This window comes from Daucus carota, chromosome 1 (genome assembly GCF_001625215.2).
Source record: "Daucus carota subsp. sativus chromosome 1, DH1 v3.0, whole genome shotgun sequence".
Classification (NCBI taxonomy): domain Eukaryota; kingdom Viridiplantae; phylum Streptophyta; class Magnoliopsida; order Apiales; family Apiaceae; genus Daucus; species Daucus carota.
In genome coordinates this window covers 910,731-924,650 of record NC_030381.2, presented here as the reverse complement: position 1 = coordinate 924,650, position 13,920 = coordinate 910,731, and the positions used below count along the sequence as shown (strand labels likewise).

The following is a 13,920-nucleotide window of genomic DNA, read 5'->3' as shown; positions in this document are numbered from 1 at the left end:
GCTTTGTGGCGAGGTGCTACGATTTTTTTCATTTTACTCTCGTCGAGTTAGCTCACTTCCTTTTCTTTTCTTGAGCTATAGAGCAATAGGAGGTTGATGGTCAGTTCAAGCAAGGGTTCCATCTTGGCAAATTCATTCCTTATTTTCTGCGTACTCTAGCATTACCTTTCAACTAACTGGTCTATTTTTTTCTCTGGCCGGGATGTCCTGATATGGTTTCTGAGTAGTTGTAGTGCACTTATCGACTGCTAACCGCCAGGTGTGCGTTGTGTAACTCCAGCCATAGCCTGCACTCCCCGGAAAAGCATTTTCACGTCTATTCGGTCCGCAAAAAAAGAAAGGGGCGTAACGAGCAGTCTACTCATGTACGAAAGGGGGATATTCCGACTCAATGCAAGAAGTTCCTTTCGTCGCCTCCCCCCTTACCATGTAGCCCCTTCTTACTATTTCCCCAGGTACCCTTTATATTTATAGATAGAGGATAATAGCCTTGGATCTTCTCTTATGCGGTTAATCCACTCACGAAGAACCTCTGCTTCCGTATCCGCCGTCTAGTTCATTATTGATGGATTGTATCGGCGGTTTGGTTATAAACTTAATGAATTTCGGGAGACGGAGAGAGCTGCCACTTTGGTCGTCTTCTTTCATTTCAAACTTCAAATTGATCGAATTGTTTCAAGGTTCTGCGCAGGCGGTTGCGCGTTGTAATCAGGCATTTCGATCCCATATTTTGTGTTGTGAAGGATTTAGCCACTTGTGCCTGTTGTTGCTGTTGATGCACCTGAATTTGCTGCTGAGGTGGGAATGACCTCCTAGCTACAGCAGCATTCTCGTTGGCATTGGCGTAGTCATAAGGGACTAAAAAAAAGTAGTTCGTCTTCGATCCGATCGCCCATTCGCGTTTAGGTGTGATTCAAAGAGGCCGCGGTAACGCGAATCAACACTTTGATTCGCGTGGCCTTTGACAGAACTCTTTTAAACCTTGATAACTTGCTTGTTTTCTTACTTCCTGGGGATACTCGTTTCTTTGCAAAGCTTATAGTTTATTTAGCACCTATAAGGTGAGATACGGGAAATTGACCATACTGCTTTGTCATAGGAAATAATGACAACATTGGCGACCAAGGAGTGGCGAAAGCAATCCAAGAACTCATAAATAGGCCTTATTCCTTGGGCTACTTTTAGTTTTTTTAATGAATAGTATAGCATGAACAACCAGAAGCCGCAACAATAGAATAGTATCAACGAAAGGCTCTTCCACTTCTATTTATTTACTATATAAGCTGTTCGACTGAACTCGTTGGCTCCGCGTTCATGAAATTCCAATATCAACAACATAAAGCAAATTCTTCGATCTTAATTTCGGGCGTATGGAATTCGTTCATCTCTAGTACTGAGAATCGAAGGGGAAGGGGAGTCCATCAAGGTTTTTGGCTCGCAATAAAGCTAGGGTCCTGATCGAGCAACTAGTAGTCCTATCTATCCACCTCTCCAGACACAATATCTTGAGTACCTATGATGGTGACCACATCTGCTGGCATGTGATGTTTGGACATAGAATCGAGTCCTTGTGAATGGGCAGAGCCAGGTGCTCTTATTTTACGACGGTAGGGACGATTGCTTCCATTACTGACCAGAAAGACACCAAATTCTCCTTTAGGTGCTTCAACTGCGGTATAGGTAGAAGGAGCTGGTACGGAAAAACCTTCTGTATAAGGTTCGAAATGGTGAATTGAGGTAGAGTAGACCGATGATCCTGTAGTCATTTGGCCGGCTATTGAAAGAAAAAGCTTGCGTCTGCTCCCCCTATTATATAACCGGTCCCATCTCTCTCCAAACCTAACGTGGTAGTTTCCCATCATAAGGCTTTCTATCTATAGATTGAGCCATTACCAAGGAGCTAATTTCATTCGTTCAGAACTCAGTTGACTGCTTCTATAGATAAGGCGGAGCGTCCTTGTCCTTGGTTCAGCATTATAGCACATAGGGCTTCGGCGCTACTACAGCGCTTCGCTAACTCGAAGCGCCTCGCTATGAGAATATAGCTTCGCTAACGCGCGGCTAAGTCTTGAACCTTCGTGCCGACCGTTCGCTTTCTCAGTAGCAAAAGCGCTTCTCTTTGCCCCTTAAGTAGAAGGACAAGAAAGATGTTATTGGTTTTCTTGCTCCCGCTTCCTCATCTGCGCTCATCAAGCCCGCTTTGCTCTTTGGGAGGTGAAACAGCGGTTGAGGCGGACATTTCGAAATGACAGCATCGAAGATAGATTTATATATATACACGGTTACGGTTATCTCGGACTGCGTTCCAGAAAAAGTAGCCTACTTGAGTTGAGAGGCGGGCACTCCTGTCTTTCAACCCCACTATACTATTCATAGTTGTGGGGCACTGTGTACTTACAGCCTCTACGATAAGCAAGTGAATGGGCCCGGTGCGTGGCGAACGGAACGGTTCATCAATCACATTTTCGCCTCAACTCCCTAAATAGGAAGGGGGGACTTTCAAAATAGGGCTAATTGCTTCCCACCTGACTGTGATAGCCCTCTCGATACCTTACCTTATTGGAGCTTTGTAACTAGTGACCGGGTTCCCGCCGCTAGAGCGTTTTCCCAGTGCGCGGAGTCCCAACGAGTAAGGTTTTAGTGGTTTATCATTGGGTCCATAATGCTAATCCCTCTTTTTGTGCTACTCCTAGGGCGGGAAGAAGAGAAGAAAACGCGAGGCGTTCTCTTGGTTTCCCAACCTGTTGCTTCTAAAGACTGCCCTCTCTCGGCTGGATGTTGGTCCAGCCTACTACGAGGATCCCGTATCCAGCAACCTATACAAAGGGCTTTGATGCCCTTTGTATAGGTTGGAGCTATGAAGCTGACCTTCTTTTTCTTAAAAAAGGAAAGGGCTTTTTCAGCTGATGCGCAGGAGCGCACTTCCCCGTTTTCCCTTTACTAGTAGGGGGTCCCGTGGTTCCTATGCCGCCGCCCTTCCCGGTCCTTTACTTTTAGTGCTTCGACCCGAAGCGATAGCTTCTAGCTAGTTCAGTGGATAAGATGGCTGCGCTCCAGCTCACTCAAGAATGGGACGGCAGTGGTCCGCCGGCAAGCTCGTTCTGATCTTGGACGCAGTACATTGGAATCCTGAAGTACCACCACGAACGCTACCGCGCGCCCGCCTGCGGTGCGGTAAGGCACCACCCTGTTGTGCCAGCAGCCAACTCCGGCGTGTCCGCTTAGTTATCCTCATCAAGCCACTTACTTGATGTCTAGCTCCCCAACGGGTAGGCGGTTCCTTTTCCCCCAGATCAATGAATAAGGTAGAAGTCAGTTGATTCTTCCGAAGAACCGGAAGCGAAGCGCTATGCCGGGGCGGGGAGACGGGAAAAGAAACGGCTCCGGAGAAATAAATTGGGGTTCCCAATGCTTCTCCACGCTCAACGAGATGCGCCAACCTCGGGATGCTTTACTCCTAACCCCACAAGGCTCCGAGACGGAGCTTAACCTGAGTCTCGGTTAAGAACGGCGATGATCTGCGTTTCACACGGCGCACGATTCCATGGATAGTTTCATTCGGCCTCGTGATGGAGGACATAGCTTACGATCATCGGCTTTGATCATGCCACTAGGCATTTTATTAGGACATTGCACAATGATCCGAACACTTTGTCGCATCTCTTCGATACGAATACAGTAACGATCATAGCGATCTCCTCTGGTACCTACTGGTACGTCAGGATCCAATTGGTCATGAACATCGTAAGGTGCTGCTCTTCGCGAATCCCAGCATACCCCTGGTTGGGATGGGTAGGCCCACCACTTAACTTTCACTTAGGCCCGGGCCAAGTAAGTGGGGGGACCCTGCCGGCCCCCCCCAAAAAAACTGTACGTGAGAGTTTCCCTTCATACGGCTCGAATCATTCTCAGATGCCCAGAGAGGCGTCCTTTCCTTGTTTGTTGGGTTGGTTCACGCGCGCGCAAACGAGCACCGGCCGCAACAGCAGGAAACTATGACCAATAGAGTAAGACACTTAGCTACACCCGCACGCAAAAGGAATGTGGTTCTGGTTGAGGCTTTCTTTCCCTTATTAGTATTAGTAAAGGGCGCGGGACGTTCGCGGAGTCCGTGCCTATCATATAAAAAACAAAGGGTCGTAGAAAGAGAACCCGGCCTCCTATTTCATTCGACGTTCCGGGGCAGGGGCCCGCCCGATTCGACCTACTTTTGGATAACAAGAAGGCGAGCTTCTCCGCTTTGATCACATAAAAGGCCCAGTCAGCCACCAACTCGGTGCAGGTCACGTGACCTGCAGTTCGGCCTTCGCTTTTTGAGGCTTCCTCTACCCACATCTCTATGTGTCCGCAGCACTTCCATATGGAGAAAGATAGGCTTACCATGTTCCATCAATAGCACCTAACCTATGCCGATTTTGGCGGACCGTGCTCCACCCCGGTGAACTCATGCGGTTCCGACGTGCCCAGAGGCCAGAGGCGGGTCCGTTCACGGTCCGTAGGACCAACACCATTCGAAGGTGGGTGGCCCGCCCCGCCTAGAACAGTCATGTTTGACTGGGCTTACACACATTCGCTCACTTACGCTGTCCCCCCTCAGCTCACCCTAGCCCCGCCAGGCCTTTTGCTTTTCTAACGTAAGCTCCAAGGCTTCACACCAAGTCTTCACTGACATAATATGCATGCTTTAGTAGGGTCAGGCAGAACCGTTGTTGCCTGATGGGAACTTCCCCCATATTGCTATCAATGTCTTCATGTCGCACGACCTCTTAACATTACACCACTGAATCCCCAATCCTTTGCTTGCTGTGCAGTGACAGTACCAATATCCACTAATCGTTGTTTCCAGATACGGTTGCCGGTTGACATCTCTTCTAATTCGTCGATACGAGAAGAAAATTGTTGTGTGGAGGAATCAATATCTCGACATAAGCCAAGAGGCAGATCTTGTGCCACTCCACCTGGTCGTATGAAACTGGCATGCATCCTGGCTCCCGAGACTCTTTCATAGAATTCCAACAATTTCTCCCGCTCCTCAAAAGCCCACAGGAACGGAGTTGATGCTCCCACATCCATAGCATGAGTAGTTAAAGCAAGTGAATGATTTGAAATTCGAGTTATTTCACGGAATAACACTCGTATATATTGAGCTCGTAATGGTACCTCGCAATTCAAAAGTCTCTCTACGGCTGAAGAATGAGCGTGTTCTTGGGCCATCGTAGAAACATAGATAGGGTCAACGACGGAACGAACAACGAAACTTTACGACAGCTTTTTCGTACACGTTCACTTGCATCACATACACAAGTGCTCTCTGAACCGTGCAATAAGGTCACCCATAACACGGCTCTCCCACTTGAGTTATCTTAGCCCCGGGCCATGCTATTAAATAATTTTTTAAAAATGTCGGCGTAAGGTAACAAACTAGTATTGAAAGCAGGTCGCCTTTGGAATATGAGTAGGGCTCCTAGGTGGCGCGTTCGTGGAGGCAAACCGAAGGAAGAGCAAAAGGAAGGTTGGGTGCTTGCGGGGCGAGGCCGCCCGGCCTCGAATAGGCGGGGGCTTCGCTCTGGAGCCTCCCTGCTTGCGGAAATGAATGGATCAGAAGGGGGCTGGGTTCTCGATTTCCGGGCCGGGCGGGAGGTGAGGCCATAAGAGAAGATTGCCCTCCCGGTAAGGAAGAGGAGAAAAGGTGCTGTCATCTATCTCGACCAGTTTCCTGAGGCGTTGGAAATCCAGACCGGTTCAGAGAATCACTGGCGCTATTTAGCCCTTCGTTTCGCCAACAAAGAAGTCATCCTTGACGATTTCCCATTCCTTCCCCGCCTCTCTTCGCCATTCGATGCCTCTGCCTTCCCTTTCTATAACATACCCGGGCGCTCTCCTTTTCAATCACTAAGAAAAAAAAAAGACCAATAAAAGCCCTATCTAAGTAAAGCCTCGTCTGTTCTTTTTCCGGCTCCAGGGGACTTTACTTGACCCATTCTCCAGTCTCCCGCACTGCTCAAGTAAGTGTGCGACTCCGTATGAGGACCTCCTTCCCTTCTGCCTACTCTCCGTTCACACGGTTCTCAAAGCAGAGGAGGAAGGTTGGGCAGGAGGTACCACGAGCCCTCTGTCCCACACATCTATCCAGAAGCAAGTGTAGTTCACCGGTTCCACCGAATGCTCCTATCTCTCGGCAAAGATCGTGTGAGTGTGCAGTTATGCTTCGGATGCTTCGCCATAGAATAGATCGCCCCAGTTCCCTTTTCTTTTCCGGTGCACTCGCTTTATATCTCCGATACACAAGGAAGGACGCGGTGGGAAGGAAGCAGCCCTAGCCTCTGTCCGGCCGATCATTCCGCTGGCATCTCGCATTCACGCCCCCCCTTTGACTGCCGCTCGGGGATGTAGTTGTAGATACGTTAGTCTTAGTGGGTCGTTGGCTCCACTTGTTATCTCCTTCTACGACATGCTGTTGTCGTCGCCATATTCCATATGTCACTTAGTCATCTCTGCCTCGCTGCGGGTCAGCACCTCCGAAAGAAACGGAGGACTTCATTCAGTGACCCCGCGATCGCCCTCTAAACGATCAGAATAAGGTAAAGCTTGAAGATAAGTTTTGTACTCTATTAATTTCTCAGTCCCTCTAGTCGGGTGGGCGCCGGCCGGTCTTTCGACCAGATCCCCCTAAAAACCGTACGTGCGGGTCTCCCCGCATGCGGCTCACGCCATTCGAGGTGGCCCAGTCCAGCCATTCATTCGCAAATCCTGTAGTGAAATTGAGACAGCTCGATCTCGGAAGCTAATTCGCGTGTAGGCAGCGCTGTCTGTCGTACCGTTGACTCTATTCATATAATTTGCTTTCTTACATTTGTTATTTTATAGAGGCTCGCCCCCTATTTTTCCAAGAATTCGTGCACTTCCCTTTACTCCATAGGGCCTTCTCTAATAGGGAAAAGCCCTCCATTTCCGTCAAATGACCCGGCCTCCCCTGGCGCTTCCACCATCCGGGCCCCCTTTCCTCCCTATGCTCCCCCGGCGCGGGCCTACCACGCTTCGCGCCTGCGGCGTTTTCGCCAGACGGCCTTTGCCAGTAGTGCCATCCTCCCCGCTGGCTGTATAGGCGGGTTGTCCCTCGCTGCTGCGTTCTGTTAGGCTATGGATTACAGGAACAAATGTAATTGAATGGAACAGCAGGCGGGTTACACGTTCCACTGTGCCGAGATGTGAGGTGCAGGTGGTGATGATCACCCCGGGGTATGCGCTAGCGCCCTTGACAGGCACTCCAGAACCCGCCAACGCTCGTGAAAACCCGGGTCGGCCGGCCCTCCATTCGTCCGACCGGAGGTGTGGATAACGAGGCCACCTTCACAACCCTCTCCCTTCTGTCCCTATGTTGTAGTAAGGTAGGGTGGTTCGCTTGAGTTGCTCAACCGCCCCTTAGCCCGGTGCTCATGACGCGCTACGGAACCTCCACCGTGCGGGGGGACCAAGCAGGGCATAGCTAGCGGCATAGGAGCCGACTCGGCATCAGCGGCTTCGTGCCGCACTGGAGTGATCCAATATGTGGTTCCGCGCGTTCCACCACTTCTCCGTTCATTTCCAATACTAATCGTGAAACACCATGAGCAGCAGGATGTTGAGGTCCGAAGTTCGAAGTGAAATTTTTGATTTGCTCGTTCCTGGTCGTCATGGGAAAGAAAGGCAGAAATAATAAAGAGATTATTCCCTTAGGGCTTGTCCAATACCACCAGTACCAGAAACGCATCTCCTTCGCCCGCGCAAGATACTTCTATGCCAGCCGGGAAAAAAGGCTCTGTTATGAAACAAAGCGGCAGACAGGCTCATTTTACCGGTATTCCCTAATTAGTGGCCTTAGGAGATTAGGGTCCCCCTCAGATTCTCCGCTCATCTGCGGGGGGTTTCCGTATCCGTCTCCGCGGGGATCTCAAGATCGTAAGACATTATCGCCTTCGCGGCACTTGAGTCTATTTCTGTCATTTCCGGAAAGTGCACGGGCAGCCGCCCTTTCCCTTTTTCACAATGTTCGTGAAGTTGCTCACGAATCAAAGTTTGAATGTCCCTTCGAAGAAGTGCCGCACGCTCTTTTTTTTGATCGGTAGCGGGGTGGGCTACTTCCGTCGGTGCTGGCCCCCCGTTCTGGAGCCGGCGGGTTCTGAATGACCTCCCTCTCACGGTTTAAAAACTGGTTAACCGTCTCGAATAAATCCATATCGTCCCTCCGAAAAAGGTGTATCAATTACAGCCAACTCCCCTGTCTCTTTCCCTATCGAAAAACAAACCCTACTCCTTTTTTTATAGAAATGCTAACCAAGTGACACACCGGGCCATGGGTCATGAAAGAGGTTGCCTCCCATCCTCCTTAACTATGTACGGCCAATGAACTCCTCGCTTTAGTCCGTTCGTTCTTTCTTTGGGCTCGGGTCGATAGTAGCCGTGGTAGTAATGTCCCGGAGCCCGGCTACCGACCCGAGGCGCCGAGTCATAAAGGGGCGTTAAACGTAATTATAGAAGGGCGTTACCACAAAAAACCGAGGCTTGGCAGTTCAAGCGAAAGTTTCTTAGACTAGTCCCACTAAGATGGCGGGGAAACTTACTTCCGAGAGAGCTGCTTTCGCCTCGGGAATTACCTAACGAGAGGGCCGATGCAAAAGTATAGCCCTTGACGCGAGGGAACGTCAGACAGACTTACCTCTGCTAACTACGTTTTTTATATAGACTGGAAGCTAGAGAGATACTAAGGTATAGTGCCGCTACCAGAGAAGGCTGTTTCATGCTAGGCGCCCACACCCACTACGCCCGAGCCGCGTCCCCGGCACACTTGCTATATCTGTATCCACTAACGCTTCATCCCACTTCATCCTACCAACTATACCTGATAGAAAGCCGTTCTATAACAAGTCAAGACAACAAGAAAGCAAGAAAAGGATAGCGATTGGTTTGGGAGCGTCACGGGGGAAGAAGATAGAAAGGTAACCTATGACACCGGGGAGTTACGCTTTTTCTCCCGCCTCAGCCTCGCGGATGGGAGGAGGGCGAGAGCTGAGCCCGCACGCTCTATGCTTTTCCCCAGCTTTTCCTCCAGTAAAAGATTCGCTCGTATCCCCTGTGTCTAGGGATTCCTGGGGCATGACTTAAGAATATAGTAGATTGTGCTCTTTCTTTCGATTGAGCGTCGGTACTTTTTGAGTCTCTCTCTGTAGGCATGCAAAACAACAGAGCCACTGCTCTTCGGGGCGGTGAGGTGGACAATCCCTTATTCCAGCTTTAGAGGAGCATCTTTGCATGAAACAATACTAACTCCTCAGTCAGCTGACCTTCGATTTCGGAGATTAGAGCAGAAGAACTCCGTAACGGCGGAGAAGGGTTTGGCCTCGAATCAAAATGATTTATCTTCTTCTCTTAAGAGATTTATAGTTAGGACTTGATCGAGGGATCAATTGACTCCGGAACATAAAGTAACAAATAAGACCAGAACCCCGTGTGGACTATGAACCAACAAAAAGAAGAATGCCTTTGAGCTCTTGTTCGAGTTCTTCCTTGATGACTGGAAGGGGAGACAGAAGTAGCAAATTCCTCTTCTCCCTGGAGGCTTTCTGGCATTTCCGGAATGGGAAGCTCTCTGATCTTTCCTTCGAGTTTTTATTTTATAGAAAATCGTCTATGAGAAGGACTTAAGGTATTGTACGTCTTGTTCCAAACAAGATCATGCAAAGTAAAACTGCAAACTTCATTCGAAAAACTCCAGTGCAACTGATGCAGCCAACAAAGAGAAGTCCAACCAGCAGCCGTCAGCTCCTAACTCGAATGCCTCTAGGCAAAAATCTGCACAAGGTCACAAAGAGGAAAAGCTCCCCCACGTCAAGTCTACAGGCCAACGGGCAACAACACCGTCCAATCATCCTTTTGATAATACATATTCTCTTCCAAACAATACTGCGGACAATCAGACGGAGCGGAATCTTTTTTCTTTTAATAAATTTAAGAAACTTCTCAGCACATACAGATTTCTGCCGATCCTTCAAGCAGTACTGCTTCTCATGATTCTGAGTTGAGGGTTGATTCTTCTCATCAGGTAATAGTAGATGCCATTGACTCATCTCTGGCTGCTAACAATTCCAATGTTGATAATTAGAGTATTCAGGCTATTATGCCTATTATCTCTCAGCCTGATCATGAACTCATAAACAACATGGAGTCTAATATATCCCTTGTTTGCCTGAAATCCAAAGATGATGCTAACGTTCCAAAGGAACAAGCCGCTCAGACCAAGGGATACTTCTCGGACGCTGAACCTATGAGAGAAGCAAACCCCTTTTTTTTCAGTAATTTTTTACCATTTGTAAGGAATTCTCTCAAGTGTTATCTACAGCTTCGATATTAAAGAACGCTGACTGTACCCAGAAATCGAATCTGAATCCTACAAGGAGAAACCAGATACATCTGAAATCAAAAAGTACAAGAATCGAACTTGAAGAGCTCCAGAAGGATTATTACTAGAGCGTTGGCTCGTTCTTTTCAAACTTCTTCCATTCTTTTGTTAGCCATGATTAATAACCTCTTGTGGAATATCAGAGGCATAGGCAACATCAAATCAAGAAGGAGGGTTGGCAAGCTTGTAAAGATGTATAATATCTCGTTGATTGCTATTCTTGAACCTCTTCACCATGCTAATAAGATTCAGGAATTCTCCAACAGAATTCGTTTTAACTTTTCATTGGCAAACCAAGAGGCAGATGATAAAATATGGCTCTGTTGGAATCATGAAGTTCATGTAGTGCTTGTCGACGCGTTTGAACAGTGTATCACAGTCGACATCGGCTTCCTTAATTCTGATCGGGTAAGGCTTACCGTTCTTTATGCAAAGTGCTCCATTCAACGGCTTCTTTGGGAAAAACTGCCATTACTGTCTTAAGACATACAAGGTCCATGGATGGTTGCGGGTGATTTTAACGCAATTTCAGATGTGTCTGAAAAACTTGGTTGCAGACCTCAAAATCTTTTATCTTTTTTAAAAAGAAATGCGATGATTAATGATTGTGGCATCATTCACTGCGGTTATGAGGGCAGCAAGTATACCTATACCCGGTCGAATACCCAAGAGTGGGGGCTGTGTCAAAGCCAAAATTTACTGAGTTGGTTCCATTTGCATTTCTCTCTGGATCATCTAACGCATCTCCTCCTTCTGCTGTTCAAGTCCATTTGAGCGAAACTTGTCGCCAGCTCGATCAAACCAAGGTGGAGCGATATCCAAGAAAGCATTTAGTGTTTTGGTCATAGAGGGAGAATCCAAAGGCCAGGGCAATAACGATGTATTTACTAAATTGAGATATAGTGACTTGCCCCATGAGCTAAAGTCTAGCTAGGGCCCTAAACATGCTAATAGTATCAGGTCCCCCCTGGGCCCGACGTTGCATTAGCGCAGAAGGGGATGGCCCCAACAATGGATCTTATTCCATTTCTAAAGCCGGACCTTGTCTCCTGGGAAAGGGGCATACATGTTTATCTCGAAAGTGCATGAAAGCTTGAACAACTCGTTAAGGAGCGGAGATAGAGTAAAAGATTTCTTTCTCGGGGAACTCGCTTGCCTACCCTACCTTCTAGGCGTTACACCTTTTCTCATTCAACAAAAAAAAAGAGGCAAAGCCGTGGCCATAAACTAGTGGAAGAGGGCTCATTTCACTGCTTCACCACATCCCTGAAAACTCTTTTACCCCTATTACTCACAGAAAAAGTAAAAACCCAAACTAAACGGTGTGCCCGGATGGTTCCGCTCGGTGCTTGGCAATGGGGTTCGCTCTCGGGGCATTATGAGATTAGCTGGTTCTTCCGAATCATCTGGTTTTTCCGAACGAATCTTAGTCATCCGACTCATCCTCAGGGAAATCTTTTTTAGCAGATTGCTCAACCCAATCCTATGGACTTAGCCTTGGGAGACGAAGGCCGGTGCGATCGGACGGGACATTTACTTTCTCTCTCGAGTTAACCCAACGAAGAGTTTGTGCTATTTTTAACCTAACTCGGTTTAGAAGGCCCGCCTACCCCACTCTAAAGTCGCCGGGCTCCGCTTATTCAACGGCTCATGGTTTATAGAAAAAGTGGCTGACTCCTTTTGTTATCCCAGTGGGTATATGGTTGAAGCCAGATATCGGTAGGACCTAGACGAGGGATGAAGGGGATTGGATCATCCATACACTTCAAATAACAAAATGGAAGCGGTTCGGGAAGTTACCACCGTCTTACCGCGAAGCACGGGGTTCACCAAGGTTTGGAAAGCTAGTGCTCGTGAATGCGCTCCTCATTTAGCCCCGTGACTCGTAAAAGAAGCCTTCGGCTGAGGAGCTGGGCTTGGAAAAATCCCGAGAGCCTCTGCCTGAACGCTCCGTTCTCGGTCAAGCCGCGTGAAGGGCCTCTGATAATGACGTAAATAGAGCTCGTTCCGCTACTCGCGCTAATCCATGATCTAATGTTCTCGCTTGGGATGGGAAACGAGGTAATTTGGATAGCAAGGAGGGGCGATCTCCTATCCTGTCTGGTCGTTGTGGCAAGCGAATCTATTGAGAGATATATTGAGCCGGTAAGGGGGATTGACTTGCCGAAAGTGATATGATGTCACGAAAAACGGCTGATAAGAGTAGAGCATCTTTCAGAACCTACGGCAAGTGTAGCTAATGCAGGCTAAGGTGCAAAAAGAAAATATCGTAAGAAAGAAATTAATTCTCAAGCTCTTCTCCTCGGTCGATTAGGTTTATGATATATTGTTCTCTGTCTCTTCTAGAATCATTTGTATCCCGCTCCCGGGTTGTTTAGCACGCAATCCGTCTTTGTCAAAACAGCTGTTCGGTTACGCAATCTTGGGCTTTGCACTTACTGAAGCTATTGCCTTGTTTGCGTTAATGATGGCTTTTCTGATTCTATTCGTATAACTTGTCCATCGGAGTAGAGGAATGGTTAACTCATCAGACTCATGATCTGAGGATTGTAGGTTCAAATCCTGCCTCCGAGAAGTAAGCTTGTTGAAAGGCAAGCCCGTTCTTGCTTTTATTCGCTGCGTCTGGCAAGGGATTACACGAAAGAAGAGAGTGCGGTCACGTAGCTAGCCCCAATCGAAAGCTTAGGTCGGAAGACTTTAGTGAGTAAATCGGAGACGGATTGAATCGCCTGGCAAAACTAGACCTATAGCTCCTAGTATTTCTCAGAATCACTAGCCGGATGCAGCAACAGAAAGCACATTCCGGCAGGAAAAAAAAGAGTGTTGCGAAAGTTACGCTAGAAGCTAGAAGATAGGTTTCAACTTGTTTTGGTTGAAAGGAATAGCCCCTCATCGACACGGGAAGAGAGCTTCAAGCAAGTGGAAAAATCATGCCTTACGAGTATGCAAGTAATCCCGTCATCTCGTGCAAATGAGGGGAAATAGATAGAGAAGGAGGCTGTTCTCAAGACAAAGAAGAAGATCTTAGAAAGGTGCATGTCTTCTCGAAAGCACTCCCGGGCATGGTAGCCAAGACTCTCCACGGCTGCTCTTTCAGGCTAGCTCTGGGCAGGGCGCATATACACGAACCCACTTTTAGTCGGATCCGAGCTCCAGTAGACAGCGAGACAGCCATTTTAGTATACAGGAGCCAAGCAAGGCAAAGATAGGTGAGTGACACCAAGGTAATTCCAGCACGAAAGCAAGTGTTGTTATCACACGCCCGGTACTGTCTTATTGATTCACCTTCTATTATTCAATCAAGGAAGCAGAATCAACGGCCTTTGAAGAAAGATGACTAAGATATTGAGTTGGAAGTTGGACAAAAGCCCAAAGCCCAAGGAAGAGAAAGGGGGCAGGGACACGAAGCGTCCAACGACTTGAACTTGAGGATCACAAAGAACTATATGGCTTATCCGGTGGATGCGCGTCTTGGGCTCTTTTAC

The 13,920-nt window shown here is 48.1% G+C and overlaps 2 protein-coding genes and 1 pseudogene across 2 annotated transcripts; 1 reads left to right on the top strand and 2 right to left on the bottom strand.

Annotated features, from left to right (window-relative positions):
• Positions 1-3,525: 3,525 nt before the first annotated feature.
• On the bottom strand, positions 3,526-4,335 carry LOC135152995 (NADH dehydrogenase [ubiquinone] iron-sulfur protein 2-like). The gene is made up of 2 exons (XM_064094546.1): positions 4,209-4,335; positions 3,526-3,779 (listed from the first exon to the last, which is right to left on the bottom strand). The coding sequence occupies exons 1-2, from the start codon at positions 4,333-4,335 to the stop codon at positions 3,526-3,528; spliced, it is 381 nt and encodes a 126-aa protein (XP_063950616.1).
• A 339-nt stretch (positions 4,336-4,674) lies between these two features.
• LOC135151286 (NADH dehydrogenase [ubiquinone] iron-sulfur protein 2-like) lies at positions 4,675-6,590 on the bottom strand. Its single transcript, XM_064089164.1, has one exon. The coding sequence runs from the start codon at positions 5,212-5,214 to the stop codon at positions 4,750-4,752; it is 465 nt and encodes a 154-aa protein (XP_063945234.1). The 5' UTR covers positions 5,215-6,590; the 3' UTR covers positions 4,675-4,749.
• LOC135151288 (uncharacterized) lies at positions 6,028-7,779 on the top strand (annotated as a pseudogene).
• The last annotated feature ends 6,141 nt before the right edge of the window (positions 7,780-13,920 follow it).

Bases quoted from the DNA above. Each gene is read 5' to 3' on its own strand.
- LOC135152995 (XM_064094546.1), bottom strand. From the start codon at position 4,335: ATGTGGGTAGAGGAAGCCTCAAAAAGCGAAGGCCGAACTGCAGGTCAC. The intron at 3,780-4,208 runs GTAGGTCGAATC...CATCCCAACCAG, and splicing joins CGCCTTCTTGTTATCCAAAA to GGGTATGCTGGGATTCGCGA.
- LOC135151286 (XM_064089164.1), bottom strand. From the start codon at position 5,214: ATGGCCCAAGAACACGCTCATTCTTCAGCCGTAGAGAGACTTTTGAAT.